Source organism: Tiliqua scincoides, chromosome 4, assembly GCF_035046505.1.
Source record: "Tiliqua scincoides isolate rTilSci1 chromosome 4, rTilSci1.hap2, whole genome shotgun sequence".
NCBI lineage: Eukaryota > Metazoa > Chordata > Lepidosauria > Squamata > Scincidae > Tiliqua > Tiliqua scincoides.
Genome location: NC_089824.1, coordinates 7438591 through 7453933, shown reverse-complemented (window position 1 = coordinate 7453933; position 15343 = coordinate 7438591). Strand labels below are relative to the sequence as shown.

The following is a 15343-nucleotide window of genomic DNA, read 5'->3' as shown; positions in this document are numbered from 1 at the left end:
GGACTGGCACCAGCCAAAGAGCTGACATGACCTGAGTAGCAGAAAGTGATATTCTGTTACTTCCCTCTCCCTCACGTCATGATCCCCAGCCAGCCCATTGCATACAGCGGAATCAGTGCTGGCTCGTCTGCGTGTTATAAGATTGGACCAAAAAATCTGGAATTTTTCTGAGGATTCCATTTTCTTTTCTCCAGAGACATCCTCCTCCTCCTCAAAAACTCTTTGCAGGATGAGCTTCATGTCCACAGTATATTTACAGGGAATGGTGGACTATCTCAATCCATTTATCAGCTTCCATCAGCCCAAAACTTCAGTCAAAAGTCTAGAAGAATCTGCAGGGTATCAACTTAATTGAGAATGCTCCAATTTGAGGGGGGGGGGAAGGTAATTATATACACTTACACTGAAACTTGGATTTGTACAGAGAGCTGCAGTTCTTGTCCATGGACATTCTCCTCCTGTTTGAAAACTCTCTGGAAGATGAGCTTCCAGTTTTCTCCACCCAGACACCTCTTCTTTTGTCCAACCAGGAAATAAATCAGTGGGTTAATGAAGCTATTTAGAGATGCACATAAATACCCAGCACCTAAACTATAAATTTGTACAAAAGAAAAGTCATCAGAAGACAGAACCTGAAGATGTATGGCATTCAATGGGAAGGCAAGGAAGAGGAAAAAGAAGAGAGCAAGTAAGATGGCCATTAAAAGTTTCTTCCGCTGACGCTGTTGTGTTTTAAAGCAGAATTTGATGACCAGAATTAGCGAGCAGATAGTGACGACTGGGAGGCAAACCAGGGCATTCACAAAAATAAGATACAGCAATTTAAAATTTCCTTCCAAAAATACAAAGTTGTAACAAATTCCGTGCACCAGGAAACAAAAGATCCATACAAGGGCACACAGTATGGTGGACAATTTTTCCGGCCGGTGGAATCGATACCAGATTGGGAAGAGGACAGACACACACCTGTCAACACTGATGATGGTCAGGAGAAACTGACTGACGCTGAACATTAAATGGAACAGCGGCAGAGCCGTAATGAAAACACGAATAAAGGGAAGTGGAAGACAATAACTCTCAAAAAGAGGCAAAAGAACTATAGGAATTATAAGTAGGAGGACTGCAAAGTCAGCAACAGCCAAGTTCAGGATGTAAGTGGTGACAGGAGTCCTCTTCATGCAGAAGCCAAGCAGCCAGATGACTGCTCCATTCCCCAGAAGTCCAAATACGCAGGGAACACAGATGAAGGTGGAGATAACAGCCAGTTCTACATCTGTAGCATAACACCATGAACTGTTATTGGAACCAAGAGTGCCATTGTCTAACGTATAGTTTTCTAGTTCAGCACTCACAGGAGATGAGGGAACGACACTGAAAGTGGTCATCGCTTGTTTATGATTCTTGACTCCTCTTCTTGGATAAATGCCCCTGACAAGAAAAAGAGAGACATGGATTTAATTTGTGCCAGACTGGTGAACACGTAGCGATAGAGGAAGAGTTTTTCAGTCTGCTACTGATGGCCTCATGCATTGAATGAGTGACATGCACTAATGCAGCTTCAGATGGAAACCGTCTATTGATACTTCAGTTTCCAAGGCTGCTCAGCGTTGACCAACAGTTCTTATGCTCTGACCCATGGATGAGGGCAAGCACAGATGTGCTGTTCTAGGGCTATGCAGGAACCTGATGTTTCAGAAAAAGATATATTCCGAATGATCACATTTGCTTTGTTGTTGTCTCGCCCTCTGCCACTCCAGTGTAGTTTTGTGTTTTTACAAAATTGAGTAGTGCAGAAAGTGGTATATGTTTTCATTTCATTAAAACCATTTTCTCCCACCTCTACTTATGAAGCAAAGATAACTAATCAGCTGTGGAGCATCTGATGCATGAAAACATCACACAATATACTTCAGACTGAAAGAAGCTGCAGACTGAAAGGGGCTATAGCTGTTCCAAATGTTGTGAAATACTGCAGTGGCTTACCTAAGGCGTCTGGGACCTGGGGGCACATAAAATTTTTAACACCCCCATATAATGAAAAAAATATTTGATCAATCAATCAATTAAATCAAAAGTTTACAAGGATTCATCACCCTCCTTTAGCCAGAAGTCCTATTGAAATGCCCCTTGGAAAACTAAAATTAGAAAATAAAACAGGAAACCCATTTATAGAATGGGCTAACCCCAGGCATACATAATGTACCCCAGGGGTACATTCTTTCAGAGAAAAGATTTAGTTGCAGCATATGTCCCCTGCCTTGATGTGGCTGCGCTTAGGGGTTGCTTCTACACGGTGCTATCGCAGAAGCTTCACACAGTGTAACAAGGCAGATCCCTGCTTGAATGGGCTTCCAAGCCAGGTAGGATCAAGGGAAATGATGGAGGAAGGGTGTTCATGGAGAAGATATTCTTTTGTTTCAGTTAGAGGTTCAATAGCATGTTCAGTTAACCAGCATTTTTTCAGACGCAGGCAGGGTTCAGGTGCCTCAGAATTTCTCAGGACACTTCTGAAAGGTACTTGTGGTTTTCGTTAAAAAACGAAGGTACCTTTCTGAGGCCTCCACGAATTCTTAACTATTCCATCACCCACTGGGATGGAGAGCAAAATTGGGTGTCAGGGAAACACCCACTGGGTGGGTGCCAAGGAGATTGGTTGGAATGGGAGCCCAGGTCTACCCACCAAACAAATGGCCACAGAGGCTATAAACTCAATTTGGAGCCCAGGTCTACCCAAGCCGGTAGACCTGGGCTCTAAGTCCTGCAAATAGCCACAGAGGCCTGAGGGAGGACATGATTGAGACATACAAAATTATGCAGGAGATGGATGGAGTGGATAGAGAGAGAGATACCCTTTTCCCTGTCACATAACACCAGAACCAGGGGACATCTACTAAAATTGAGTGTTGAGAGAGTTAACAGAAAATATTTCTTTACTCAGAGTGTTAATTAGTCTGTGGAACTTTGTGCCATATGAAGTGGTGATGGCATTTTACCTAAATGACTTTAAGGGGGGGATTGGACAAATTTCTGGAGGAAAAGTCCAACATGGGTTACGAGTCATGATAGGCATGTAAAAGCTCCTGATTTTAGAAGTAGACTACCTCGGAATGCCAGATGCAGGGGAGGGCACCAGGACACAGGTTTTGTCTTGCTGTCTTTTGTGCTCCCTGAAGCATTTGATGGGCAACTGTGAGATACAGGAAGCTGGACTAGATGGACCTTTTGACTGATCCAGCAGGGCTCTTCCTGTGTTCTGCAACCCAAAGATGCCATGTGTAGCCTCCCCCCACCTTAGGACTCCTCCCAGATGCTCCTCTGAGTGCCCAACTGCCTTGGAATCAGTGCTTGTTGACAGAAGGCACACCCTCTTGTCCTAGTAAGCACCGGAGGCCAGAATTCCAGGAAAAGCAGAAATAACTAGCAGAGGAAATGTGTGTTTGCCAAGCGCTACTCAAAGTGTGGTCCATGGACTAGTTGCCGGTTCATCATCCATTGGCTTCCAGTCCTTGGATTGTCTCCTGGGGTTTCTCTGTTCCAGTTTCTCAGATTCTCCCAAGGCTTGCCCTGCAACTTGGAAGTGCACCAAGCCCATTAGAGGTTGGTCTTTAGATTCGCAGGGGAAATGGTTGTCGCAAGGGTCATTGCAAAAAGCTGGCTATATATGGTGTATATATTGTGTAATGTCTTCATGCATCAAATGCTCCACAACCAATTAGTTCAGCTTTGCCTCAAACAGTAGCATAGCTTGAGGGGGGTCACAGTGCTATGTTTTGCAGGTGCCTGAACTGTGCCTTACAGGCACCCCCTACTCCTTTGGAGCTATTGCCCTTGGCAAGAGGAAAACGGAGGAGACCCCCTTCAGCTACACTACTGCCCATAAGAACGGTTGGGAATAACCATGTTGCTGTGAATATAAGGCAAGAGGTTTTTGACTGTGTTCTGAAGTTTTCTTACCTACAGAGCGCACATCAGCCATAAATTTTCATCCAGGTGCTGTTCTGACTGGTGGTCCCTTGTCTCATTACTGGCATATTGAAAAGTATCATGGAAGGAATACACAGTTGCTATGTATTTAGACAAGTATTTTATATTTCCCAAAGGAACCATCCTTTTTTAATCACTGCAACTACAGGTCAAACCTCCTTATGGGCGAGGGTTGTGTTCCCCAAACCCCACTGATAAAAAAATTTGTGTGTAGCCAAACTGGAAATGACATGTTTCCAGCAGTGACAGAAATCAGTGGTAAAAACATCCCTATAATGTTTCTCAACAAGAAATAAGTTTGTGTGGGGAGCTTCTCTTACCTTGTGTGGCAAGCTGGTGGGCAGACTCCAGGTGTTCTGGAAGCAGTTTCCAGATTGTGCCACCCCACCTCCATTCACTCTCCATTGTGGAAGCTACCCCATGGAAGGAGCTGCCCAGGTCAGGTTTGCTTCCTCCTCACCCACAAGATGAAGAGCCAGCCAGACACAAAGCTTCCCAATGCACGATGAAGTAGAAGTCAAAACATTCCCCCCTTGTTTCAGTGTTCTTAAGGAGATGTGCGCAGAAGCACTGCTGGGGTGTCTTTTTAAACTTTCCTCTGAGCCAAGACCGGCTTGTGAGGATAGGGTGGACCCCATGAGGGGCAGTGGGGGGGGGCAGGAAGGGGACCACAGGACTTTAGGAAAGCACAGCCTTGTGTGTGTGAGGGGGGGGGAGAGAGAGAGAGAGAGAGAGAGAGAGAGAGAGAGTTGTGTGTTCAAGACTCAGGAAAAAATGGGAGATACAAAATTATGCAGGAGATGGATAGAATGGATGGAGAGATACTCTTTTCCAGGGCTTTTTTTTCTAATGGAACGCGGGGGAATGGAGTTCTGGCACCTTTTTGCAGGGGCTCCTCCCCTTCGGAGGCATTCCAGGAGGGGGGGAGCAAAACAGAGGCATTTGCTGGGGGGTGCAGGGTGGGCGGGCGCCTGGCCCCTGCCTGACTGCACAACAGCCCCCTCCTGCCCCCATCTCCAAGCTCTTGCCTGAGCCCAGCCCGCCTCCCCTCCCCCCATGCTCTGCTTCCCTGCGCAGCTTCCAAGCTGCTGGAGGGCATAGGGGACATGCGCCTATGCTGAGGAGGAAGGACAGCCAGCCAGGCAGGGAGACGGGCTGCGCTACCCACGGAACGCCCAGGTACTGGCTTGGCGGAGGAGGAGGGGAAGGAGACTGGCTGGTGCAGCCCCCGTGCCAATCTGCAGCACGAACCTAGGCATGTCTACTCAGAAGTAAGTCTCATTGTGCTCAAGGGGGCTTGCTCCTGGGAAAGGTGCATAGCCTTGCAGCCTGAGAGCCCAAGCCTATGCATGTCTACTCAGAAGTAAGTTCCATTGTGTTCAATGGGGCTTACTCCCAGGAAAGTGTCATAGCCTTGCAGCCTGAGTAGACAGGCAGAGGAAAGGCTCTGAGGCTGCAGTCCTCTCCACACTTTCCTGGAAGTAAGCCCCACTGCCTCTACTGGGACTGACTTCTGAGGAGACAGGCAGAGGAGGGGCTCTGAGGCTGCAGTTCTCTCCACACCTTCCTGGGAGGAAGCCCCACTGCCTCTAGTGGGACTGACTTCTGAGGAGACAGGCACAGGATTGGGCCTGAGGCTGCCATCCTATCCACAGTAAGCCCCATTCACTAAAGTGGACTTCTGAGTAGACATGCATAGGATTGGGCTCTTAGGCTGCAATCCTAGGCACTTTCCTAGGAGTAAGCTCCATTAACTAGAGTAGACATACCTAGGATTGGGTTCTTAATCCTGGCAGAGAGATATATCTGCACCCGTTTTCACATGCTAAGGGCAGGTGAAAAGGGATTCTATGTGTGTACAACATGCTGTCCAGCCTTGCCAGAGATCATCCTCATCCTTCCCCCACAAGCATGCCCTCCGCCAGCCAGCGTTTGCAGCTCCTTTCCAGCAATGCAAAGCAGCTGCTCAGGGCAGCAGAGAACATGCAATTGCATGCCAAGCACCTTCCCAAAGACACAGAGTATTCTGATACCTGATTTAAACCATATTTAATTGCTTGTTTGCAAATGTAGCTGTTTCTATGTGCACCTAAGGACCCCTCTAGTGTAAGAATTCCTTTTTTGTTCTTACTCCCACAGTTGCTTAGAGTAATTTTACTACATGGAATCTCATGTAAGCCATTTTTTGGAATCCATTCACTGCTTCCTCTCCTTCGAAGTAGTGCCACACTACATACTACACACTACAAGTGCACCTGTACAGTATTTTTCCCCATGTGTAGAAAAAGTAGCTGGGGGAAGGGGATGTGGAGATTGACAGCCCAATCCTATTCATGTCTACTCAGAAGTAAGTTCATCTTTAGGGGGGAAGCACATTAAAAATATTTTATTTCTCCAATAAAAAATGGTTTATAAATAAATAAATAAATAAATAAATAAATAAATAAAAGATTAACAAGTTGTGAGTTCCTGCACCTTTTTTTTTTTTTTACAAAAAAAAATGCACTGCTCTTTTCCCTCTCACACAACATCAGAACCAGGGGATATCCAAGAAAATTGAGTGCCTGGAAAATTAGAACAAATAAAAATATTTCTTTACCCTGTGTGTAGTTAGTCTGTGGAACTCAGAGAGAGAATGAGAGGCTGTGGTGAATGGAACACTGAGTTATTTTGAGCTTCGGAAGGAATGTTTTAATTGGACTATGGATAATAAAATAAAGTGGATCATCTCCCTGTAAATTCTAGTACACACCTGGGTCATCTCTTGTCCTCACTCTTCACTACAGTCACCTCTCCCAGAGACAACCATTTCCCCTGCGAATCAATCTAAACCATTCCTCCTATTGGCAGAGGGTCCTCTAAGATATGAAGTAGGATACTGCCAGTCCGATCCCTAAGGGAACAAGGGGCTTTCTATCACACACATGCTCTCTACCTTGAGAACTTCAAGTTGGGGTTCTCACATACCTGACAGTAAGTTGGAATCAGCATTGTTCAGAGCTGGTGGGTGGAAGACAGAAGTGGCGCAGTGCTCAGCACTGAAAGACCAGGCAATGGGGAGTCTTTCAGAGTAACTTTTCTTCTCTGTGTAAATATCTGATGTTGTCTACCAAGCTCACTGCAAGACTCACGTGCTGCCTTTCTTAGCTTGCCCAAATCAGGAAGAAAATGTTCTTGTGCTGTCTATCAAGATTGTCATTCGTTTGGAGGCAAACTCCGGACACGGTCTCTGTGCTCAAACAGCCCTCTTGAATATCTGCGATCGTGCTGCAATTCTGTACACATCTACTAGGGAGTTCGTTCCATTGAACTAAATTCAATAGGACTTGCATCTGTGTAGGGATACTGAGGATTGCAACTTCTGCCGGATGCCCCACAGTGTCATTTTGTTAAAAAAAAAAAAAAGTCTGGAACACAAGAACATTATTTAAACAGATGCTGCTGTACAGATGCTGATATAGGTCTAGATTGCCTTTTAAATGAATCATTTAATGGAGGTCTTTATTTATTGGTTATTGAACTGAGAATTTTGAAGGCTTGAAATATTTATGTATCTATGTACATCATAACATTAGGAAAAATAAAAAAAAAACACTTGACTGATTGAAAATGTATGTTTGTGAAAAGTGGGTTTCCAATAAACAAAAAAAACCCAACCCATTATCTCTTGCAATGTGAAATACATATATTGGTGAAAAGCAGAACTCACTATCACTTTTTCCGTGAACAGAAAGCAACAGAAGTATTTGTGAAATCACATTTCTGTGTTATTTGTACACAGAATACAGTGTGTGTGTGTGTGAGAGAGAGAGAGAGAGAGAGAGGAGAGAGAGAGAGAGAGAGGTGAGGCAAGTTTAACTGTTGCCTCAAGCTGCACATTACTGAGGCACGTCTGAGGCACAGTTGCATCTTGCCATCCCCCTTCCTTCCGGACCTTCAGCTTCTCTACAGCAATAATTCTCCCCACTGCTGTGCTTTCAGGTCAGGGAAAGTTAGTTGGTTGGTTGCGGGAGAAGCAGCAGGGTGAGGGAGCATCTGCTGAAGCCGCGCACTGCCTTGAAACCTGAAAGTGCAGGACGACCAGTGAATCTGGAAGACCCACATTCCTGGCTCCGCCTCTTGATCCCCCCCACCCCTGGGAACACTTGCCGCTCACCCTCCCCCTGCCCTGAAATGCCTCCTCCCCTCCCCCCCTGCCCTCCCCAGATCCCTGAGGCAGTCAAGTTCAGCCTACACAAATTTACCATAAGAACAGCCCCACTGGATCAGGCCACAGGCCCATCTAGTCCAGCTTCCTGTATCTCACAGCGGCCCACCAATTGCCCCAGGGAGCACGCCAGATAACAAGAGACCTGCAAGGCCTCCTGGGAATTGTAGTTAAGAACATAAGAACAGCCCCACTGGACCAGGCCGTAGGCCCATCTAGTCCAGCTTCCTGTATCTCACAGCGGCCCACCAAATGCCCCAGGGAGCACGCCAGATAACAAGAGACCTGCAAGGCTTCCTGGGAATTGTAGTTAAGAACATAAGAGCAGCCCCACTGGATCAGGCCACAGGCCCATCTAGTCCAGCTTCCTGTATCTCACAGCGGCCCACCAAATGCCCCAGGGAGCACACCAGCTAACAAGAGACCTCATCCTGGTGCCCTCCCTTGCATCTGGCATTCTGACATAGCCCATTTCTAAAATCAGGAGGTTGCACATACACATCATGGCTTGTACCCCGTAATGGATTTTTCCTCCAGAAACTTATCCAATCCCCTTTTAAAGGCGTCCAGGCCAGATACCGTCACCACATCCTGTGGCAAAGAGTTCCACAGACCAACCACACACTGAGTAAAGAAATATTTTCTTTTGTCTGTCCTAACTCTCCCAACACTCAATTTTAGTGGATGTCCGCTGGTTCTGGTGTTATGTGAGAGTGTAAAGAGCATCTCCCTATCCACTCTGTCCATCCCCTGCATAATTTTGTATGTCTCAATCATGTCCCCCCTCAGGCATCTCTTTTCTAGGCTGAAGAGGCCCAAACGCCATTGGGCCATGCAGGGCCTTGGCAGGGAGGCCAGAGCAACTCCTTGCACTGGCCTCCCTGACTCCTGAGTCAGCACAAACATGCCTTATGACACATTTGCAACACCTCCGAGTCAGCACAAGTGACTTGTGCCAGCCTAACCCAAGGGTTAGGCTTGTGCCCTCATTCAATCAATGTGGCCCAACCTATATTCCAGATGGCTTTTCTCACATGTTTATTGGGGACAAGGAGGGCAATGCTTGTTTCATAAACTTCCTGATCAGCATCCACCCACAAATGATATTCTACCACAATGATAATCCACCCACAAATGATATTCTAATGATAAGCTCTGGTCGCCCTTCCCTGCCATATGCTCAGATAAGATTTATACAACATACTCCTGACATTTATCTGCCATGAGCATGAGTCTGATATGTGCATATAGTTTGGTGCATAGATTAGAGCAGCGGTTTTCAACCGCTGTGCCGTGGCACACTGGTGTGCCGTGAGGCTGTCTCAGGTGTGCCACAGGGCCAAGGAGTCAGGTGGCAGCGGCAGCAGCTGCACGCGTGGGAGAAGCTTTGGAGCCTCGCGTGGCAGCAGCAGAAAAAGGGGCAGCCCGCGAAGGGGCTTTGATGCTCCCGCTGTTGCTGGCGCCTGCCCCGTGCGCTGATTGGGCAGCCAGCCAGAGGAGCCTGGAAGAGATCCCGGCAGGTGGGAACGCGGAGGGAGTGAGGACGAGCAGCGAGAGCAAGGAGGGAGTGAGAGCGAGCCTGAAGGTGGAAGCAGGTAGGAGCCAGAAGCAGCTGGCTGGAAAGGATCCTGGAGAGACTCTTTTCTTTGCCTGCAATGCCCCAAAGTGACCCTCCCTGTGTTGCCTCCCCTGGTAAGGCTTTGGCTTTAAGGCAGTGGTTTTCAAACTCTCTAGGAGAGTTTGAGCCACTGTAAGTTCTTGCAGGTGCGGGGGTGGGTGGAAGGCAGCAGTGCTATCCCCAGGATCGTGCCACTCAGGGGGCTGCAGGGGCTTGGGAGCACTTACCCAAGCCTCCTGCAGCCTGCTCAGGGTGTAGGGAGCCTGGTGCGAACCTTTGTTAGGGCTCCCTGCAGCAGTGAATGTAAAAGCGGAGCGATCGCGCTCCGCCTCCGCTAAAGCTCGGGAAACATGGTTGGGATTTGGCCTGTCTGCAGGGTCCCAGCCCTGCGGCTCACTCTCTGCCCTCTCACCCCCTGGAACACCTTCCACCTGCCCTGAAACGCCTCCCACCCACCTCCTCCCACCCACCTCCTTCCTTCTCCAGCCCTTAGAAGGAAAGGCCCTCCTCTTTAAATAGGGGGAAGGATTGGGGGGTCCTGAGGTCTGGTCTGCTCTCTCCTTCCCCTGTTTAAAGAGGAGGAGGCTGTCTGAAATCACTCACACACCCTGAGCCTTTCTGAGAGACTCCAAGAGTGGCTGCACTTGCTCAGTAGCTCTCTGAGCCTTTCTGCTCCACTCTGAAACCCCCCCCTTCCTCCTTTTAAAAAGGGGGAGAGAAGGAGGAGCTGTGAAAGTACATCGCAAGTACTTTCAGGTTACAGGGAGCTGTGACATTCTCTGCCTCACCAGCATAGGATGTCAGCGCACATCCCTGGCCCTCTGTCTTCTGTACGGCAGTCAAGAGCAAATCATTTGCTTACTTTTGTGGCAATCTTCGTACCGCCTTTAAGCTTCCAATTTGCTTCCTCATCTTTTTCCAATCAAACCACCTCCCTAGTTTGTTCTGGCCTTTAATGTGCTTAAATACATGTTTATTGTTTGCTTTGATGCTATTCTTTTTTTGGCATCCTTTATTACCAGCTTTGCTCTTCACTCTTCGCTCTTTGCTGGACTCTTCGCTCACAACAGGAGAGGAAACTGAACGCTTTCCACATGCGCTGCCTCCGACGTATTCTCGGCATCACCTGGCAGGACAAAGTTCCAAACAACACAGTCCTGGAACGTGCTGGAATCCCTAGCATGTATGCACTACTGAAACAGAGACGCCTGCGTTGGCTCGGTCATGTCGTGAGAATGGATGATGGCCGGATCCCAAAGGATCTCCTCTATGGAGAACTCGTGCAAGGAAAGCGCCCTACAGGTAGACCACAGCTGCGATACAAGGACACCTGCAAGAGGGATCTGAAGGCCTTAGGAGTGGACCTCAACAAGTGGGAAACCCTGGCCTCTGAGCGGCCCGCTTGGAAGCAGGCTGTGCAGCATGGCCTTTCCCAGTCTGAAGAGACACTTGGCCAACAGTCTGAGGCTAAGAGGCAAAGAAGGAAGGCCCACAGCCAGGGAGACAGACCAGGGACAGACTGCACTTGCTCCCGGTGTGGAAGGGATTGTCACTCCCGGATTGGCCTTTTCAGCCACACTAGACGCTGTGCCAAAACCACCTTTCAGAGCGCGATACCATAGTCTTTCGAGACTGAAGGTTGCCAACAACCTACGTATTACCAGCTTACATTGCCAGAGTTCCTGATGTTCCTTTTTGTTGTTCTTTGGGCACTGCTTCCATTTCTATTTCTTAAAACTTCCTTTACCTCTCTCAGGATCTTCTCACCTTCTCCTGCACCTGCAGGCGTGTTCCCTGCTGAGTGATGCTTGTTCTAGCGGAGCTTCTGCTATCATGGTGTCAGTAACCTCCATGAACTCTGGAGAGATCTGACCCTCTTGACTTTCCCTTTCAGCTTCCTTTTAAGCAGCAGTCTTGTTTTTGAGAAGTCAAATGAATTTTTGTGTTGGATTTCGTTGGAAACTGTCACATGGGTGTTGAACTAAATGGCACTCTGATCACTGCTCCCTATTGGTCTAACAACACTTGCATCTGGCACTAGATCTTGGGCGTGACAGAGGATTAAATCTACAGTTGACTTCTCACTGATAACTTCCAAATCCACTTGTTCTCAGGTACAGTTATTTAGTGCATCTAGATTTTTTTTTTCTCTTTTTCAAAGCCTGATCATGAATTTATCCAGTCTATGTGAGAGAAATGTCTATTTTTCCGTCGAGGTCATCCTCAGCATTTTGATCAGGAAAATGATAGTGCTTCCCCAGGACTAAGGCTGCAATCCTAACCACACTTTCCTGAGTGTAAGCCCCGTTGAACAAAATAGGACTTACTTCTGAGTAGACCTGGTTAGGATTGTGCCCTTAGTTATTATTTGGACCTGATACTTCTATCCACAATGATTCTGCGGAAGAGTCTAGTCTCTTTAAATTTTCTAATTTGCTGGATTCTCTACCCAGTTAGACATTAAGAGCCACACCATTGCCGATACACCCCCTTCACCTTTCTATAGAATTTATATTCTGGAATAACTGTATCCCACTAGTTTCTCTTGTTCCACCAGGTTACACCTGCACATGGGCATGAAAGATGAAACAACTTAATTGGATGAAACTTGGGTCACAATTTATTCATTCATTAACAGATATCTGTAGGCTAACATATCAACACGTGCTGAAACAAACCCCAGTGGGTAGTGCAGTTTCCTCTCCCTTCTCAGGGTGGTGAGTTGAGCTGGAAACCAACTGCAGGCACAGACCTGCCCCCCCACCTCCAAATAACACAGTTGACTTTGCTGAGGGAGTCAACCACCTGTGTCACCATCCCTCAAGCCCCGCAATTCTGAGTGGGTGAGGCGAGCAGTTCCCCAAAGGAGTTTCATTGTTAGATAGGACCAGAGGTGCAACTAGAGTAAAAAGTGCCTGCAGTAAGTATGTGGTGCCCCAAATGTGATGCAAAGGGAGGGGTCTCCACATGACCCAGAAGAGGCAGCAAGGACTTCAGAAGACAGCTGGAAGGGGGTGGGTTTGGCAGGAGTGGTGGTACACACTGAATTCCAGCTCCCTTCTCAAGCCCAGTTTACTTCCCCAGTACCTAACAAAGCTAAATCCCTCCTCCTGACAATACCATCTCATCCATACATTGAGATCCCTAAGCTCCACCAGCCTAACTGGTCCTGCGCGTGGACCAAGTAGCGCTTAAAATAATGCTACCTTTGGGATCCTGGCTTTGAGCTTCCTATCTAACAGCCTAAATTTGGCCTCCTGGATACATTTCCTCTCATTGCTGGTGCAACTGCCCCACAACCACTACCTCCTCCCCAAAACTCTCAACCAGCCTATCTAGATGAGATGTGATGTCCGCAACCTTCGCGCCAGGCAGGCAAGTCACCATGAGGTCCTCACATCCATCGCAGATCCCACTCTCTATAGAATCCCCCAGACAAGGAGCCACCGTCTCGCTTTCCCCCAAGGTCTATTCTTAGTGTGACGGGATATGGGCCCATCATTCAAAGAAGGGTGTCCCCCCCCCGGGATTGTTTCCTTCCCCTGATGTCCTTGATCCCCAAGACTTCCTACCCTGGCAGCTGAGGAGCTGCCCGCTTGAGGGTGGTATGATGCCTGCACATTCCTGGATGCCTGCACATTTCACTGTGGTCCCTCGCTATCTGCCTCTGCTTCTCTAGGTCCGCAACCAAGGGTTCAAGGATTCGTTTCCTGTGTCCCTGGAGCTTCCTGAACTAAGGGCACACCCATGACTTGCACCCCAGAAGTATATAGTCATACATCTGAGTGCAAAACACTGGATAGCCCCCAGCCTGCTGCTGGCTATCTGACGGCATAGCTATGTTTTTTTTGTAGTTTGCAACCCCTCTTCTCAAGGGAAGTGAAGAACAATGTTTGCAGCTCTGGCTTCCTTGCCATGCTGCTAAACTCGTTTACCTTGGCACTTGGTCCCAATGCCTCCGACGCATCCTCGGCATCACCTGGCAGGACAAAGTTCCAAACAACACAGTCCTGGAACGTGCTGGAATCCCTAGCATGTATTCACTGCTGAAACAGAGACGCCTGCGTTGGCTTGGTCATGTCGTGAGAATGGATGATAGCCGGATCCCAAAGAATCTCCTCTATGGAGAACTCGTGCAAGGAAAGCGCCCTACAGGTAGACCACAGCTGCGATACAAGGACATCTGCAAGAGGGATCTGAAGGCCTTAGGGATGGACCTCAACAAGTGGGAAACCCTGGCCTCTGAGCGGCCCGCTTGGAGGCAGGCTGTGCAGCATGGCCTTTCCCAGTTTGAAGAGACACTTTGCCAACAGTCTGAGGCAAAGAGGCAAAGAAGGAAGGCCCATAGCCAGGGAGACAGACCAGCGACAGACTGCACTTGCTCCCGGTGTGGAAGGGATTGTCACTCCCGGATTGGCCTTTTCAGCCACACTAGACGCTGTGTCAGAACCACCTTTCAGAGCGCGATACCATAGTCTTTCAAGACTGAAGGTTGCCAATATACGGTCCCAATGAGGCACCTGGTCCCGGGAGGCTACTCACGCTTGTATCTACCTCATCTTTGATGTTCTGTAAGAATTGGCTGTGCAATGCCTTATTCCGCCATCATTCTCTCTGAGCTGTCAACTGTTCTTTTGGGTAGCGCTGGTGGGAGACTGGCGGTCCGCTGCCTGGTGGTTGCCCAGACTGCCAGGGGGTGGCAAGGTGAGGGGGTGCATGGGGAGAGGTGGGGAGGAAGTGTTCCAGGGTGGGGGAGGAGAGGAGAGGGCAGGAAGGAGGCATGGTAGGGGAGGGTGCAGTGAGGGAGGGCGCAGGCTGGTGGAGCTCAGCTCCACTGGAACCTGAGCCCCATGTCAGACTGAATGGCCCGACACAGGACTCTTTGATACTGCAGCAGCTCCATATCTGTGAGGCTACTTCCCTTACCAAGGTGAAGGGGAAGAAAATCTCCTTTTCCTGAGGAGGCAGAAGCAACTGCCTGGGGTGTGCTGGATACCACGGCAGCCATTTTTGGCCCTGTGGCAGCCCCGCGCTGCCCCTTAACAACTTGGCTGTTGCATTTTGTATCAGTGGAAGTTTTGAAATGCTCCTTCATGGGAAGCCCCATGTAGAGCTCATGACTGTAGACTAAGCAGAAGGTGACCGTATCATGAAGAACTGTAACTGACTCAGTCCTTGCCACAAAAAGGCAGCAGCTGGAAAAGGAGCCCAAGCTGGGGACAGGTGTTCCTCATCACTGAGGCCTCCTGTCTCGAGAAGACGCTTTGGATCATGGACAACCCACAAACTGTGCACTTGTCAGGGCGTGCAACCTCTCCTGTGGCAGCTTGAACAGCATCTCCCTGACCAGTAAAACACCCAGCTAACAGCAACTCCATCTTGTCTGGATTAAAATTCAGCTTGTTTTTCCCCACCCCGTCCCACACAGCTGCCAGGCTGTGCTGTGGAGTCATTTTCTCTGCATGGGGGATTGCAGAAGCACCCATGTTCAGGAACTTAACATTTCCTGTGCCTAAGAGAAAAACAAATCATTC

General features: G+C 48.5%; 1 protein-coding gene across 1 annotated transcript; it reads right to left on the bottom strand.

Moving 5' to 3' along the window:
* Positions 1 to 398: 398 nt before the first annotated feature.
* Positions 399 to 1385, bottom strand: LOC136647595 (mas-related G-protein coupled receptor member H-like). Its single transcript, XM_066623223.1, has one exon. The coding sequence runs from the start codon at positions 1383 to 1385 to the stop codon at positions 399 to 401; it is 987 nt and encodes a 328-aa protein (XP_066479320.1).
* Positions 1386 to 15343: the final 13958 nt, after the last annotated feature.

Excerpts from the sequence above, each read along its gene's own strand:
- LOC136647595 (XM_066623223.1), bottom strand. The coding sequence starts at position 1,385 with ATGACCACTTTCAGTGTCGTTCCCTCATCTCCTGTGAGTGCTGAACTA.